Raw genomic sequence first — 18491 nt, 5'->3', positions numbered from 1 at the left:
GTAATATAATACCTTAAGAAAAGAAAATTTGGCGTTGATCTAAGTTACAAAAATAGGAGGGATCATACATAACAAGTATTCAGTATTTTGAGTCATTTTTACAACGGATAAGATAAAAGCTAAATTTACCATTAAATTAATTTTTTTGAATTTACATTGTTAAAAGGTATTTCAATAATTTCTTCTAGTGATTCTAACAAAATTTACCAATTTCTTTAAATCCTCTTTGTGTAAAAATTTTCCTGATTAAGGTACAAACATAGATAGATAGATAGATAGATGTGCATATTTTACATGGCTAGCCTCACAAATATCGAGGGATATACCCTGTCTATTATTTCCAGGAGGGGCCATGGCGTAGATGGAGAGTCCTAGAGTATTTAATGCTCATTTTGAGCTACGCAGATCCAATTGGAGCCAGCGCTCTACTAGACAACTCTCGGCAACATCCAACGGCCCACACAGTGTGCCATTTTCCCAATTTCCCTCACATGGCTTGGGTTAACCCGGGGCTATGGTAACATTCACTCGCCCATGTTGAATCGCCGTCAAGAGGAATCGAACCCCGGTCTCCCGCACAGAGTACGAGAGCTATAACCACTAATCTACGGCGCCACAACATAGTGATAGTGCTACATTATTGAACTTCTGGTGTTACTGCAATGCTTCAATAAAATGTTCCCTTATTAAATGCCCCTTTGATAAAGCACAAGGAAGGTACACCTTACACAATGCAAATGTTGATCTTCACAAATACCCATATAAAATATGGTAAGAAGAAATGGTCAACGCTGCAATAACTCTTAATAAATTTGACAAGTACGCTATTGATCATGATGTGAATATGTGAACAATTTATTACACACCTTAAATAAAACCCCTCTAAAAATCAATAAATTTGATAAGGTGCAAGACACTAAAAATAACATCTGCGTTCTGTACAAAATTCTGTTCACAATTTTCAGAACACATGAAGAAAACAAACTCAGGAAATAAAAAGATTCTTGAACTTTGTACCACAGAGCAACTTGTGCTAAATATGTTATATTCTGATTCATATTACACGCTATACAAATCCTGCCACATATGTACAAAAAACAAATAAATAAACAACAGCAAAGAGTCCTTTATACACTCAGGTGCCAAAAGTCTAGTAGAAAATCATTAATCCAAACTGTTTTTAAAATTTCCAAGTTCAGAAAGAAAAGAAACTAACCTGTTTGACGCTAAAATAAAATATTTATTTTCCCAGAAATTCAAAGCTCACTTTCCCTTGATGCTCCAATGTTGATCGAAATGTGATTTGGGTTACATCAAATAAAAAATGATTTAATCAGAACATATATTAGGAAAATATAAAAAGCAAAATGCAAAAAACATACATCGACTTACTTGAAATAAATTATATGTATGGACATGTACATATAGTTCTATAATTTTTTCATGTCAGTTCCTTAATTCAGAAATACTGCATATACAATTAGAACTAACACAAGAAGGATAAAGCAATAAGCTGTGTTGCAGTTTTAAAAAGTACCAATTTATATTTAACAGAAAAATTTCAACAATTGTTAAATTTTAAAATAGATGACAACCGTCAATATGATGGATAACATTATTACAAACGGTAGCCATGTTTTTACAAATCCACAGAAATTCACATATTTCCCAAATATAAATGAATAAAAAGCAAGCTTTATCATGTTCCAACTGGAGCTTCCGTCATACTCCATTAAATTTAACGCCATAGCCACATGTGAATGACAATTATCACAACAAAGATTATGCATTCTGTGTTTATACTCATCAGAGGCTGCAGATATTGATTGATCCCAGTCCCCTTTATTAACTTTCATAGGGTTAAATTGAAGGTAACGCGTGGGGTTTCCAAATGCCATATCGTCTTCAGACACAAAATAAGGACCAGCAAAATCACGTATGACACCAGAGGAGTAAGCGATACCCATATGACCGATAAAAGGAAACAACCATGTTAGTAATGGTATAGGGGTCCATACTACGCAGTAAGGATAACGATTTCTTTTCACATTAATTTTCATGCGAACATCCTCCATATCATTCAGATTTTCAGCCATGAAAGTATTATAATCTAAACTAATATAATAAAAAATTCTAAGACATAATAAGCCGTACGAATTATGCTTATCTTTTTACATCTCGCACATATTTTAACAGGTGGAGAAAGATTTAGCTCTCAAGCCCTGTGAAGACATGTAATTAGTGTTTTTTCTACCTTGATTAGTTCCCATACAGGCTTTTGCTGTGCTACAACCAAAAATGCAGGTTTTTCAGGGAAACACTTTAATTTGTTTTTTAAAAAAACATGATCTTATAAAATATATTGCCCATTTTTTATGCGTATACTTTTTGACACCCTTATGACAACACTAAACACTAAGCAGATAGAGGGTAATGTTCTATCCCATCTTTTAATACTGGCCAACCATAAATAATTTGCAATCTGTAAATGGGTGCTCTGTTAAAAGTTGGGTCAGAGCGTCTTATAAGAGTTTATTGAAAGAAAGATGGGTAACCTACCCCAACTATCAGTGCTTATTCTTATACGAGTTTATTAAATGTAGTCATTCTCTGATTTAAAAAAGCTATTTATTACAACAAGAGCTAACAAGTGCAATGTGCAGTTCAAAATTTTAGGACTGGTGCAGAGCAAACATATTTCTTAGTTTGAAAAGGTATTTAAATTATTGTGTTCTTTGACACACATTCGAAAAGTGTATATATACAAAAAAATTGCTAAAATTTGTTGCCCATGGAAACAATACACCTTTTCATAGTTTTAAGTTTCTTGCTCATTTTCCATATTAAAAAAGGCAGTAAACAGAGTGAATTGAATAAGGCTCTGACCATGGGCATTATGAATATGTATTTCAGATTTTCTGAAGAAATGAATAGTCTCACCGCATGAAAATTTAAGATGTTATTGCCATTAACCCTACTTAAACTTCTAATTTTTTTTTCAAAATATTTCACCAAAAATTAATTCACTTTTCTTCATGGTCAAAGCCTTCATAACAGTTTACAATTCTCAATAAGAACGTGTAACAAAAGAGAGATTTACTTTTAAATGACATGTTCATGGGAACGTATGTTGGTTATGATTGGGACAATGCGAAAATGCTTAAACAAGAATTTAATAAATTTGATTGTAAGGTATGCGAAGCATTGGAAATTGGAAAGGTCGAAATATTACCATAAAAATATATATGCTGAACGACCATGTATATGTTTCTTTAAAGTAAAAAGAAAGATTTATTTTAAACAATGGTTAGTTGAGACTGTGAACTTGTGTATTCTACTAAAAAGAAAAATAGCAGACACAGGTGAACCCATTAGTGCTTATTAATGGTACGGCATAGAGCATAATATTTCAATGTTCTTAGACATAGTGCAAGAGTTTTTTAGGAATTTTATTCATATTGCCAAAACTCACCTTTTATTTGGGAATTTGTGAGTGGCACCCAAGAGCCCAATCTTAAGTGTTCCACTCAAGCTGTGATGTGACCTATATAAGCGCATAATTGATAGGTACCTCAGTTGAGGTATATTTCCCTAAATTGAGGTGTACTTGCAGTTTTTTGACTGTGCATTCTTTAGTTTTGGTGAGTAGTTGCTAAAAACCAAAGAAAACAACAATGAGAGATATTCCTTAAACTTCTAACTGGATTAAATAAGACATTGTCCTGTCCCATTAAACTTTTTAAGGTCACACTGGTGTATTTAAGAACTGTGATCACCATTTAAACAACAGTTTTGAAAAGATTGTTGCATGAAACGTAACATAAATTCCAAAACATTTATATACTTTAAACCTGATGGATTTGTTATTGCATGTACTATTCATTCAGGGATAAACCAAAAAATAGGCTATCACACCAAATTAGGATAGTAGCTTAGTTAGATTTTTCATAGACTATTTAGGCGAGTATATCTCCTATTTTGCTGATTTATCTTATTTTTCAAACATAAGAGCAACTACCATGTTTTTTAGCTATTCAGTGGCTTGTCAAGTCGTCTTTGCTTACGTAATTTGCTTTGCGGAACTGAAAATTATAGGCCAAAAGACTTTCTATCTACTAATTAGGCCATGCTAGACTATTTAGAATATGATATCTTATCAGAAGATTATTTCACGCCAATAAAGGTTTCCCGTACCAGCACAACTTTCTTATTTGGTCAAAGAAGCTAAAACATGGCCAATTTAAGCAATGCTGAAAGAAGGATGTGGGTAGATAGCTAATGCAAATTTCATACTGCCCAAGATTGGTATAACTAAGAAAATGGAGTATTCTTTATGGTGTTTTGTGTTGTTAACGGGTTTTACTTTTTTCAAGGGCTCTCGTCTTGTTGGCATGGAAATGCCAATGCTGCCAATGCTATCAAAGTTGTTGTGCCTCCTATACATAAACTTAATCCAGAAATTTTAGACATTGTGGTAAGGCAGCACACAGCACAGGGGATACAGTCAGAAAGGTAGCTGAACGAACTGTTGTTGGAAGTGTTCCACGATTGGTTTCAGGTATATTAGCAAATCTCTTTAATTCCAGAAAAATTTGCAGTGGCACATTTTTTTACAGGTAGTATGCAGTGAGGGGGGGGGGGGGGGGTGGGTGCAGAGTACAAGGAACTGTTCTAAGTCTAGACCATATTTTTGACAGACTTTTTCAATCTAAAAAAGTTCAAGTTCGCTTTGATATCTTCTCTTTCCGACAGATTCTTCCAAATATAAAAACATTTTTTTCTCGCATTTATTTTGTTGGACTTGATTATCTAAAGATGCTCAGCAGATCGTCTCGCGCAGCCCGCCAGCCAGAAAGCAGCGCTTATCGCGCAGGTAATTTTTGCATTTTCCGAGTTTTGAGGGAGCGTTTATTAGAGGGAGGCGTTTAAAGAGGGGGCGTTTATTTAATTTCAGTTATATTTCTTTTACACAACAGTTAAAAAATCATCTTCATCTTCATCATTCGCATCCTCGATGTCAGAATCGGTAGGTTCGAATGGGTTAATTTCATTAGCATCGGTATTATTTGCCACCTTAGTTTGGTCTTCCAAAACTGATGCACCGCAGGTTGGGTACTTTTGAAGCAATGAATCTTGTTGTCTTCACTCCCGTCGCTTTTTAGATTTAGGGCACAACCTTTAAATGAATCAATGATGAGATCTTTTTTTATCATTTCCCAAGCACGTATAATCCATTCTACAACTGTGCGTCGGGGGCTTTGTTTCAAGTTTCCTCCTACCGTATATTAGTGGACACCATTAGCCAACCATTCATCGTACATATCAGAAATAAACCCTTTAAACGGTTTATTCCAGTACACATCTGGGGCCTGAATGTACTTTGTACACCCACCTGGAATTAGAGCACTTTTCGACTTTCATATTTTTTCAATGAAACTTTAATTCAGGCTTCATATTCAAGACGGATATGGATGACGAACACTACCAACTTATTGATAAGTTGCACTGGGTCTTTTTGGGCCATTGTTGTTCGCCGTCTGTAAAAAAAGGTATGTAAAAGTTGATACAAAAAAACCCAGCTTAAAAATTTTCGGGTAAGGGAATTGATATAAACAGTATAACGTAAAAAACACTGTATTTTTAGATGAGTACAAAGGTATTAGTGATCAGCAAACCCGTTCTAAATTAACGTTTTGGTTCAAAGTAGAGCTCACCTGCACGAGAGATGATTTTTTTTCATAAATTTCTGCAACCACCCACGACTTGCAAAAAATGAATCTTTCTATTCGTTATCTTCTCCACATCTCTCGTCAAACATAGACTTTGCTTAAAACATGATGAGTTTACGAGAAACACGAAGCATATTACCACGCCGTTCTAGTATCCATTTTAGAATATCATCCTCCAGTTGTTGGTCAGTTAACTTTCTACCACCACCCTCGAGCCTCTGACGTTTGTCTTTCATGACTACAATTTTTTCCTTGTTTTGACGCCATTCTCGTACTCTTTTTACCTCAATCTTGAATTTCAATGCAGCACTTCTGTTTAAATTTATTTCTGCAAACGTTGTAACTTGTTTTTTAAATTCCATAGAATATGTATTACGTTTCTGTCCCTTGTGGGATGTTTCTTGTGAAGCCATCTTTGAGAAAGAAAGTTTCGAATGTTTAACGGGTTTAATGTTTACAACATTCGAACATGTTTTAGATTCGAATGTTTGGAAAATAAATCATTAACTTTTTATTTACCAGTAAACGTGAAGACTTTGATTTTAACATGGCTAGAGTAGAGTCTTTTGGTAAATATCAGCTTCCTCACAGGTTTAAATTACAGAATTTTAATATGTGGGCATCATGTTTACAAAGCCAACTGGACTCCCGTTTTAAATGAAAAACTGATTGCTAAACCGGACAGTAGAGATGAAGCCTTGGAAAATGATAAGTTTGCAATTGGAATTTTTAAAGAAAAGGAGAACTGATTGGGCATGCCCCAATAGAATTATTAAGTCTCCTTCATCATTTTTTGAACGCTGACCCAAACAACTTTATAAATGTGACAGTGATGAGTAAACGTAAGCGCGAAATTGGTTTGGTCGTTCCTGGTTAATTTAATTGTTTCACCAAATCCAAACGGATTTCATGTGTGTTGGACGAGCAGCTGCATCAACGAAAGGACACTTACAAAACCTTGGAACTTATTCACCAAAAAAGTCTTTATACCGGAAGTTTCCTGTAATTTCTTAAAAAAAACTTTTCATTATTAATTGGTTTCTCTTCCTTCTCTTGTATCATCTATAAGCTATTACATAATAGGAGTTGACCCGTTTGTCAGTAGGGATTTGTTAAGGGGTTTATTAAAAGTGCTTCTATTAAACGCCCCTCTCGAGGGGGGGCGTTTAATAAAGGGGCGTTCAAAAGAGAGGGGCGTGTATAAAATATTTTAGATTTTAAGGGGGCGTTTATTAGAGGGAAGCGTTTAAAAGATGGGGGGGGGGGGGGGGGCGTTTATTTGGAGATTTACGGTACTAGGATAAACAAAATATAACATAAAATATCGACTGAGTAAATTTAGTTCTGAAGGGTTGCTCTTCATAATCTTTAAGAGAATATTCTTTCAAAGTTAAGTAAAGTTAACGGCCTTATGGTTTACATACCTATTGACTTATGACCTGTTGAGGAAAAAATAGAATTGATGGGCTCCATGAAGTTGACAAAGGTTGTGTAATACACAAACTGTAATCGAACGAGACAAAGTGAATGTTGTTGTAAAGCCTTAATAGGAAAGTTTATAGACATAATAAAGTTAAACAGCATTAAAAATACATCACATATATACATAAATATATATTAAAATCAAAATTATACAGATTTATAATTATAGTTAGGGTCGCATATTTGAATAGGCCGACATAAAACAGTTTTTTGAAGTTTATTGAGCTTAAAATGTTTACTTCGTTTACGTTTACGAGAATATCACGCAAATAGGCATTGGATATTTATAATTGACAAAATATACACATTGTAAAAATAAAAACAAAAAAGTGCTAAAATTATTTTTTATTCTTTCTTTTGGGTCTAGCTTTATGCTTTTTGTTTTTGGCGTCAACAATTTGCTGTGAATTTCTCTTGATGGCGTTCCGCGACAAATAGTCATCATCATCTCCGCTATCGTCATCATCTAAATAATAATAAATACAATTAATGAACGCGCTACAGTTAATGAGTTACAGAACGCGATGATTGCCTTTAAGAAACGTCTCCTCTTCAAATAATTTCAGGAGTACAATATTTTAAATTGGAGTTATGTATATCAAAGGAGGTTTAAAATATACCATACACATCATATAACATATATCAAACTTGATACGAGCTGTAAACAGTATATATTTGAAGTATTTAAATTTTAGGAACGTTGTCTAGTAATATTTTCGACTAAATATAGTTTTTGGAAAACAAAGATTGTCGAAAAAGTTCAAAAAATCTCTCACAGGAAAGCTAGTCAAGTTACATTTTTGACGACTTTTCCATGACTGAAAAAAAAATTTCGCTGACTTTTTGATTAAGCAAAATTCTTATTACCAAACCAACTTTTTTAAGACTATTGATTTCCGCCAGCTAAGGCGGAATCTTTAAAATCGCCTAAGGAGATAGATAGATAGATAGATAGATAGATAGATAGATAGATAGATAGATAGATAGATAGATAGAGACAGCGCAGCTAGGCTGGACGCACGAAACTTATCCAGGCTAAATCCTGAATCCTCGTTTTGACAGATTTCTTCTGAGAACGAGGCCAAAATGAGTTTAAAACCAACAAGAATTCTAACAGTGCAACAAATTGTTTTATTATCCAATGAACAATACTTTATTTTAAAGTTTATATGCTATCGAAAGTTAAAGCTCGTACAGTGTAGCACAATGAAGATCGTCTCATAACGCGCCATCTTTGATGTTATTAACGTCATTTCCCTCTGTACAATTTTGCAAGCACGTAGACTAAAGCTATATTCAGCAGAACTAATTAATTAATTATTCATGGTTTTTAATTTAAAGAGGAATTTTATAGATATAAAATCGTGACAAAATATCATAATGAAAAATAAGAATATGTAGTCTGAAAATAACCTTTCGTAACCCCCATATTACTCAGTCCTCTTCAAAGTTCAGTACTTTTTCAGATTATTGCTAATGGCGGAAATCTTTAGGCCACAGGGCTTCTTGTTTAGTTTGCAATCCGATAGATCACGACTAAATCTTGTGCAACAAAATTTCTTGATTTTTTTCATGGCTTTTGAAGAATTTGCTAAATCGTTTGAGTTTTTGCACAAATTTCAAAATTCTCTGACTTTTCCTGTTTTATATTTCGTGCATTACAAAAAATTACTTCAAAAAAACACTATTTTGCATCCGTAAAACCAGTCCATTGAAAAATTACCTGCGAGTACATACCTTCAAATCCAGCAATACGTTCGTTGACGGCAGGTAGTTTGACTCTCGTATTGTGAGCTGGCAGTTTTTGTTCCATTGACACTCGAAATTCAGAGTCTTCCATTTCTTTAATAACATCTTGTATATCTTTACCTTCTAGTTCTTCCATCAACTTCAACAATTTCTGTTCACAGACACCTATGCATTTATAGCAAAATTATAGAATACATAATACACGCAAGCTGATAGTAAAAAACTAATTTTAGTTCCAAGATCTTGAGAATTTAGGACAGATAACACACACAAATTACTTCACATTCTTTGTAATTAACAAAATTTAATTTAACACAAAATCACGATCTTTCTACGGAACTTCTTAGGCTGGGGATTGTTCTTTCAGCATTCTTAAAAACACATTTATATTCGAGTCTAACATTTTATACTGATTATTGTCGTAAGAACGCGTCTTTTATTTAACTTTTGGGTTTGCTGGTATTCTAAAGTCTACAAAGATTAAAAAATTGCAAAGTACAAACCTAGCAGATCTAGTATGTATTCATCAGATGTCGGCGTGAGTTGTGCTTGTGGGACTTGCCCCTTCGGCGCTTTCAAATGTTGCAATTTATCCGCAAGGTGTTCCACCCCAGCCTTTACATCAACCAAGATTTGGCTTGTCGCTTTCTGTTTCTGCTTGGCTTCCTTCTCTCTAAAAAAATACAGAAATGTAGCAATTATAAAAAACGTAACTTGATTACTGATAATTTTTAAGTTCTCGTATTTGTTGGCAACCCTAGCAAAACTATTTCACAAACGATATTATAACGTAAAGGAATGTGTAGAGCAGTTTTAGGCAACTCACGGATCTCACACAAACAACCTTCCCTCTCTTACAAAAACAACTTTCCCCATTGCGCAAACAAAACTTGATCTCTTGAGAACTTTCAAAGTGATTTTCCCAAGAATAGAGGCAATACTAATAGATTTTTTAGTGAATAAAAACAAGAATATATACTTCTCTTTAATTAATTTTAAATTGGTTTCGTATTCTTCTAGCAAGCGTTGACCACTAAAGACAAAAATGGATGTTGAAAATGTAAGATACACTACATACCATCATTGACATCAACACAAAAATCTTTTAAAACAACAGCAACATTAGCAGCAACAACAACAATCATCAACTGTCAAAAACCAACAACTATCATTATCTATTAACTATCACTAACTACCAACTACCAACAAACGAAAAACGAAAAACAACAACAAAGAAACAACAAACATCAACTGTCAACAACCAACAGCTATAATCATCCACCAACTATCACTAAGTACCAACATCAAGACAAAAAACAACAAAAAACAAACAACAACAACCATAATCCACAAACTATGATGAACTATCAACAACAAATAAAACCATCACACAAAAAAATCACAACAAAAACAACAACAACAACAACAACAGCCAAGGCAATAGAAAAAAACAAAGCTGCAGAATGCGTATTACCTTGACATTTTCGCTTCACCAGAATATTTCATTTCCTCAAATTCTCTTTGTAATTTCTCAAGTTCTTCCTTTAACCTTACCAACGTTTTGTCGTTATTCAACTTCAATGCTTCGAGATGTTTTTGCGTGTCACCTTGTGAAAGGAACCTCTGTACCACTTCCTACAGACAGATTATACGTCACGATAAACTTTTTTATACTGACAACCAGAACAACCGCGGCCTTTCTAATTCAATTTATTCCACTAGTCCGGGTGCAAGGGAAGGGGGGGGGGGTCAACTATGTCAGTCAAGCGGACAAATTGAAACATACGTTATTGGGCATGATCTGAAGTTTCAGAAAAAAATTGTTTAGTGTCCCAAATTGTCTTGCTAGTGTGTAATTTGTACACCAGATTATTACAGCATCAATTTTTGTTTTAAAAACACTTTTAAAATCAAATAGACAAAATTATAAAGCAAGCAAGTACTCTCATTCAAACAACAGTTAAATTAGGAAAACAACTGAAAGCAAGAGTTTCGTGAGTTAAATTACAAAGAAAAACTACGTTGGCAGAAATTTGAAATTACCGAGTGCCAACGTGAATTACAAAGGCCTAACCATATAAAATGAAACCTTTCTTTCGTTTCTTTAGCGTTGCTTACATGCATAACTTTCAGTTATATACACGTTCTCTTCTTTTACACCTTCAGCTTTTGCTTTTTGACTTTTTAGTAACAAAGCTTTTATAATACACGTTACGCCAACAATAAAATAGAAAAATCACAAAATACACTGGCAAACACAAACATACACATTTTGTTATCAAGTTCTGAATCTTCAAAGTGTGGAGCAAAAAAGATATTTGTTAAAAAAAAATTTGCCGGACTCAATTTTCATCATTTTTTGTTTGGCGATTTTCACCAGATAGATTACAAAACTGTAAAAATATATTATTTTCTATCTGTTGAAAAACCACGTCAAGATTTCCAATAAAAAGTTTACGACCTGTTTTAACATTGCAAAAATTGTAAAACACCCAGAAGACCTAGAATTCAATTCAGTTATGTTTTCTATGGTAAAATATGCTGTTACGTCAGTCTCGTCTTTTTCAATCTTTTATTTTTTTAAGTTTTTTGGACATTATAAACATTCACTGCAACAAAAAATATCCTTCGCGGGCACTAACTGGACGTATTATCAAATGTACATATGGAAGGTGAATATTTTAAAACTCACTTGAATATCTGAAACGCCGGTAGCTTCTTTGATTTTGGACATGGCTTCTTCATATGTTGTAATTTTTCGTTCTTGCTCTTCGCCCGACAGTTGTGATTTTTGGTCTAAATTAATAACGAAAACACACTTCTAAACCCAAAGAACTATAGTTTGAATTTTTCATTTCAGAGACTGTAAAAGTGAGAGAGATAGTGTGAAACACTTTTCAGAGAGTTTGAAACACTTTTGAGAGTTATTTGCTATGTACGTTTAATGGACTTTGTTCAGGGTTAAAAATGCGCGTTATCTAGTCCAGCAAATGTAAAGATGGCTGGCTACTTTTTCAAAAGCTGTTGGTTACACACTGCAAGCAATTATCTGAAATCCTCTCTTTTTATTAAGTCTCTTTTCATAAGCTTCTCCTTATTGTAGAGGACTAAAAACGTTATTTAGTGGCGTGAAGTTGACACGGCAAATTCGTTTTACATCACAGAGAAGAAGTGATGCATGAAAGACATTGCAATGTTGATGTTTGATGAGGATCATGACACCGAAAAAGATGGAAAAGTGAGTAATGTAGCAGTATATTTATACCGATATAGATATTGTCTAGTCCATGAATAGAAAGACAGAAATTGTGTAAGTTCTGTGTAAATTATTCTTTTTACATCCTTACTGGTAAATGCATTGAAACATAGGATACCAAAAAATAAGGAAATTGCATCATACATACCGTTAGTGCTTTCATCTTGTTGCAACGAAGCTCTTTGTAACTGAAAAAATATTAAAACTTAAAATTAAAATTTTGGCATAATATGACAATCATTGACATTAATTGCAAAAGAAAAAGGTTTTTAGATTTTTCTACTTCTGAAATTTTACATAAATACTAATCTGCATGGTGGAGATTAGGTCCATCGCACATTCAACCAAAAAAGATAGAAAGCACTTTTGTTGTCTACGTTATTGCTTTTAGATAATAAACACCAATCCTTAAACGTGTTTTACTGTCTTTTAACTCTTTTTTTAAAATTTTTTTGCAATCTTTTGTTAATTTTTTAACATAGATACCTCTCAATCTTCCCGGGATTTTATCGGATCAAGAGTATAAGCATCACGCAACTAACATCTTAAATAAACCTACCCTTTTCTCAACCTTTTCAGCATGCTCTTTTTTTTCAGCGGCTTGCTTCTTATATTCCATCAGCTGTGACTCCCTCTCCTTCTTAGCTTCATATACCGACTGCTCTAGTTTTGATAGCTCAGCACGTGCTGTATCACGTGCTATTTGAGCATCATTGTGCATAATATGAAGCTCTTTTAACTCCTCATTTTGCTGTTTAATTCCTTGTTCTAAAGCGTCTAACTGTTTTGGCCATGTTCTTCGTTCCTAAAACAAACGAGGCTTTAGGTAAAGTCATATCTGCAAGTATCAAGTAATGCACTTTTAGTATCACGATGGCATCTGTTTCACTTTTTTGTAATTACCTTACGCAGGTATATATTTTACCGTGCCAACAAAAATTACCGATTTTTCCCCTTTTGAGTTTCATTTATCGTTCATAATTTCCCAGCTTTTAGATGACCATGTAAAAATATTGAACTACACTCTGGCCCCTTTTTTCTCGTGGTTTTTGCTTTGAAAAATTCCATAAAATTACAACAGGCAACAGTAATTAACACCAGTCAAATTATACCACGCAACAGAAGGGTGGGTGATTCTTACTCAAACACAGTGTTTATTATATTTATAGAAACGCTTGTTAGAAGGCCATTTTTCTTTAATTATTTTGTGTTTAATTAAAATATCTTGTAACTTTGTTTCTCAACCTACTTATCATTAAATTATTGTTTTTAAACTTTTCATACATTAAAAGAAACTAATGACAAAAAAACCAGGACCACCTGAGATCTAAATTGGACCAAATTCTTAAAGCTGGAAAAACCCTTTCGTTTCTAAACAGACTGGCCTATGACATCATCAAAAAAAACATTAAACCCCACCGTTCATTTGAGTTTCAAGCTCTAACAATAGAGTTACAAATTTCTATAAATTTTTTTGTATATGCAATGCTATTGTTATCAAAATTCCTAAAACATCCCATCTTTTCTGCTGTATGTTCTTTTGTCTGAGTGGATCTTTCCATAGGCCTTAACAACTAGTAGGCAGTGTAGTATATTAGCAGATTATATCTTTTTACTCATTAAGGTCTTTCCTCCCTATTTCTAGGTTACATTTGCATAATAATGGTGCAGACATGTATACCTCTTTTTGATGTTCAAGTATTTGCACATAAGTAGATCGAATTTTGTTGGCTTCATTTAATTTTAAATTCATCTTGTCCAAGCGGTTTTCAAGAATACGTAGTCGCTAAAATATTAAAAAACGAATAAGTTGGGATTACATGAGAGGTGTGACTAATATACTAAATATTTGTTTTTAAAATTTGACTAGACACTCTTGGTTAACTACAGTATATTTCTTTTATTAGAACAATTTTCATAAGAGCAGCAGGAAATAATAAGAAATGACAAAATCTGTAACTTTGCCTTAAAGATGATAAAACTAAATTTCCCCTCCTTTAAATCTATAATAGACTACCTGTGCTTCTTCAGATTCTCCAACAGCTGCAAGAGTCACTGTGGCTGCATCTTTCTGCATTTGATCATACTCAGTTTGCAACGATGCTAACTTTTTCTCCCGCATTTTACACTGATGGTTTAAAGCATTTAACCGTTTTTTTGTTTCACAAACCTGCTGGTCTAGTTTCCCAATAGCTTCCTAAAAAATAATTATCATAATTACACCAATACACAAACTGTGTGTATATTGTAAATTCCAGTCTTCATAAAAACAACAATAAGAAAAAAATATTATACACAATGGAAAAATGAACTTATGACGCTAAGTATAATGCGCAGGCAGCCCACTATAGGCATATAAACCATTCCCAATGCCTCAAAAGCCCTAAACTTTGCAAAAATTCTAATGGTTTGAATTTAAACCTTACTAATAGTATTAAAAATGTATGCCAACATATTATAATGTATATGAGCTGGATATCGCATTTGCAATATAGTAAGGGTTACACGTTATGGAGCAAAGAAAACAGAGTTATTTGCTTTTTAAGGAGTTATTTTATTATGAAGATTTTTGCTCTAAGGTTTATGAAGGGTAAAACCATAAGCCATAAGCATGAGAAAAATTAACACAAAATTTTATTAAAGATGGATGCAATTAATGCTTGTTTGCCTTAAAAAACATGTATTCATCCAACCAATTAAAGATAAAATAAAAGAAGATGTAAAAAAAAATTAATCAAAAACTTTCTCTACATTAACAGTACTACAGTTTACAGTCACTACTACTACTTTAGGTTATCTCAGAGACACATTCCAAATGTTATACGCAATAGTTTCACGTCTACTACCTGACTAAAATAACAACAACATAATCTTCCTACCTTTCCAGACATTCCTCTCATGGCACAATGTCGAACAGGATCTTTTTCTTGGAAAGCATCATCAATAACTTTTTCATCGCCCTTAAAGAAGAATGTGTGTTGTTGAATTCAAGGCAACTTTCATGAATGCAAAAACACAATGTCCAGCGACACAAAATCACATAAGAACTCATTTAGATTTCATTGTCTCTTATTGAAGATTGTCAATGTAAATTTAGGATTTGAGCGTAATAGAACTCAGTTCAATAAAACGTTTTTGGCAATATGATATAAAATATGTATTGTTTAAATACGTAACAGACACAACAAACTTATAGAATTCTTTTGTTTTTCATTTAAATCTTGAGGAAATAGTACTCCCTGTGTGATGAGCTATTTATACCAAGCTTCAATATTATTAATAGCAAGTGTTCTGTTATTTTAAGATGTGTATATAAGTAATTTGTAAATAACTAAAACATAATGGTATATCACATACTGCTTTCTTTTTAGCAAGATCTAAACGCAATTCTTTATTTTTTGTTCGCAGCTTTTGAATGGTGTCTTTGTTCATTTGTATTGACCATTGAGAGTTTTCATAATATGCTTTTCTGTCACCGTCTAAAATATATATAGAGATTGAAATGATGTAAATGGTGAATTGTCTAACTGATCTCAATTTTATATAGAAAAATTTAGGCCTAAAAGCTTTTAACTGTGAGGCCATCCTAAAAGCTGCATTTACATTATCAGATTTTGTCTGAAGAGTTTTCTCATTAACTACTCATATTAGATTCTTGCGTTTACATTTGTATTTGATGTCCAAGTTTTTTCTTTCTTTTTTCAATGGTAATGGTTCCTTACGCAAGAAATCAAAATGTCAATAACAAGAATTTTTTATTGAACTTCTTTCTCTTTTCAACATGGTTCCTTATGCAAGAAGGTGTGCTGCTGCTGTAATTGTAATAGCTGTTTTACTGAAAAAAAAGCAACAAAAACTGAAAGAAATGATTTTGGATAAATCCTTGATTTCTAATTTGTCGCAACTGCGGATAATTGTCTTGCATTCTTATCCCTGTTTTTGTGCATAGGACTTTACATTCCATAGAGCTTCTTTTCCTTTCAAAAGTTCAATAAAAACCTCTTGTTATTGACATTTTGATTTCTTGAAAGTTGTTTCTTCTCTCTTGCTTTTGAGATCAAACAGATTTTCAAATCATTATTATTTAATAAAGCAAACTGTTACTTTATTGGTTAACTCTCTTCAGACGAAATCTCAGTTTACCCAATCAGATTTTGTTGAACTAGATAAATCTGACAGCCAAATAGGATAATGTAAATGCTGCCTTCAAGTAAGTTTTGGTTTACCATAACCTGACTATACCTAAATGTTTTACTTCTAAAAAATTGGAAATGAAAGTAGCAAACTGTTTACCAAAAGAATGGCTGTGTCTGACTTCACTCCCTTTTTTACAATGTTGTTAGTTTGTTTGGTTTACTTGAGAGTATCATGTCATGAATGATGACATGACACCTTGAAAATGACTTTTGTTATAAGTTGACGACAAAGAAATAATTATTTAAAAAGGACTGCCTCATATTCTTATTACAAATTTGAGTAGTTAAAAGGGTGTGGGTAATTAAAAGCAATACCAAGAAGTGCAATCTTTCTTCTTAATTCTTCAATGTCTTCTGTTAGTGTTTTTGCTGACACCTCAGCCATATTAAAGTTTTATATCTATTTACACCTATAATATATTCGGAGCATAATACAAATATAATTTTATTAGTAACATGATAATGACTTGATACTGCAAACGTTAGAAGAATCAGAGAAGCCTTATTTTCTAAACTGATAAACCAAGAGTTTAAAATAACTTTTTTCCATAATTTCATGTAAACTAGTCGTTAGCCCGTGGAAAATCCATGGGTTCGCCCGTCCTTTTTTTACCGCATTGTGTGCGTCTTGCTACTGGCGCAGCTAAGCTACCATTTTGCATGACAGACAGACAGACATTACGGGTATTATGATATAGATGTTTAAAAGGTAAAAAAATGACTATATAATACACTTAAAATAACATATTAAAAGCCAAGAATAAATAAAAGGTTTTGTTATTAGTTGAAAAAAACATAAATAACATTGAGAAAGCAAAACCGGCCAGTCAAAAGTGATGCAATGAATGACTGAAAGAGAAAGAGAGAAAGAGAGACACTATCGACTATAATAATACCAAAATTTAAATCAGGATTAAAACAATCAGTTTTTTTTTACCTGTTAAATTAAGCTTGTAAATTAAATTTGTATGCAAAATAGCATTTTTCACGTATTTGGTCCCAAAACATCAATTCAGACAATTTTGGACAGATCAAAATTTCATTAAAGGCGTTCTAGATTAGAAACAATGAAGTTTCCAAACCAAGCAAACAAACTTATAACAGTAACTGTGGTCCTAAATTGCCTTTTTCCCAAAGATTTCTGATAATTGGCCCAAAATATCAATTCGGACACTTTCGGACACAACATAATTTTATTTAGGACACTTTAGAATGTCTCAGGGCTAGAAACGATAAGTATTCTCAGCAAATTGAACCAACCTTTAAGTTGAAATATGGTACTGTTAGCTGTTTTTCGTACATTAATCCTATTAGGCCCCCAAAAATACCATGGGACGATTTCGGACAGTATAAAAATTTAATTAATTTTATCCTGAATATCCCTTCTAGCCTATGGATCATAAAAAACATCTTATCTTGTCCTAATTTTCCAGATATTGTGGAAGAAGTCGCTTTAAGTTACGTTTTTCGACATTTTGGCCCAAATTAAGCATTTTTTAATGGTAATATAGAAAATTTATTTGAGATTCTATTTACAGAATGTAAAAATATTATTTTGTTCTTGAGATATCCTGCGTTTGCTGATGGGGGTATACTGTTTTTTTTCCGCAGGTCATTTTTGTCAGCGCTGAAACAGCTGTGAGGTATACAGTCAGTCCTTGTCTTTTAAGGTGCGTGATCGCGCCTCGCACCTTTCCCCTTTTAAAAAGATTTTTTAAACTTTATTCAACATGTTTTTTCTTTGGTATTACATCACAAGAACATTCGTCCAAAAGCTGTATTAGGTACAGAACACCTAACCTCTCCCATGTACTGGTTATATTTAACTTGCATGGATGCGCACTCCTCTCGCAGTATTCTCTGTGACGATGAAGGTCAGACTGACTTGTGGCATGGTTCCAAATGGTCTTCCGTCTTTGGTTCGAGTCTCAGTGTAATGCACCAGCCAAGCATAAGAGTGTCAGCATGAAGGAAAGGGGCCGACTTTAATGTTCTCTATACCTTACGTTCTTCTTAATAACGCCGACCGTTTTTGCCAACGCAAATACGGTAGTTTCGTATTTTACGTCGACAAATACG

At 33.3% G+C, this 18491-nt stretch overlaps 2 protein-coding genes across 2 annotated transcripts; both read right to left on the bottom strand.

The window, feature by feature from the left end:
• Positions 1-1010: 1010 nt before the first annotated feature.
• Positions 1011-4018, bottom strand: LOC130612506 (transmembrane protein 222-like). Its single transcript, XM_057433828.1, has 2 exons — positions 3473-4018; positions 1011-2115 (listed from the first exon to the last, which is right to left on the bottom strand). Exons 1-2 carry the CDS (start codon positions 3556-3558, stop codon positions 1572-1574), a joined length of 630 nt encoding a protein of 209 aa, XP_057289811.1. The 5' UTR covers positions 3559-4018; the 3' UTR covers positions 1011-1571.
• A 3463-nt stretch (positions 4019-7481) lies between these two features.
• On the bottom strand, positions 7482-16845 carry LOC130612439 (outer dynein arm-docking complex subunit 3-like). The gene is made up of 13 exons (XM_057433751.1): positions 16728-16845; positions 15574-15695; positions 15096-15176; positions 14234-14413; positions 13898-14002; positions 12776-13021; positions 12365-12404; positions 11653-11756; positions 10435-10595; positions 9940-9993; positions 9464-9633; positions 8949-9125; positions 7482-7677 (listed from the first exon to the last, which is right to left on the bottom strand). The coding sequence occupies exons 1-13, from the start codon at positions 16795-16797 to the stop codon at positions 7550-7552; spliced, it is 1638 nt and encodes a 545-aa protein (XP_057289734.1). The 5' UTR covers positions 16798-16845; the 3' UTR covers positions 7482-7549.
• Positions 16846-18491: the final 1646 nt, after the last annotated feature.

Source organism: Hydractinia symbiolongicarpus, chromosome 10 (genome assembly GCF_029227915.1).
Source record: "Hydractinia symbiolongicarpus strain clone_291-10 chromosome 10, HSymV2.1, whole genome shotgun sequence".
Classification (NCBI taxonomy): Eukaryota; Metazoa; Cnidaria; class Hydrozoa; order Anthoathecata; family Hydractiniidae; genus Hydractinia; species Hydractinia symbiolongicarpus.
The sequence above is the reverse complement of the archived record's forward strand: the minus strand, read 5'-3'. Positions and strand labels throughout refer to the sequence as shown.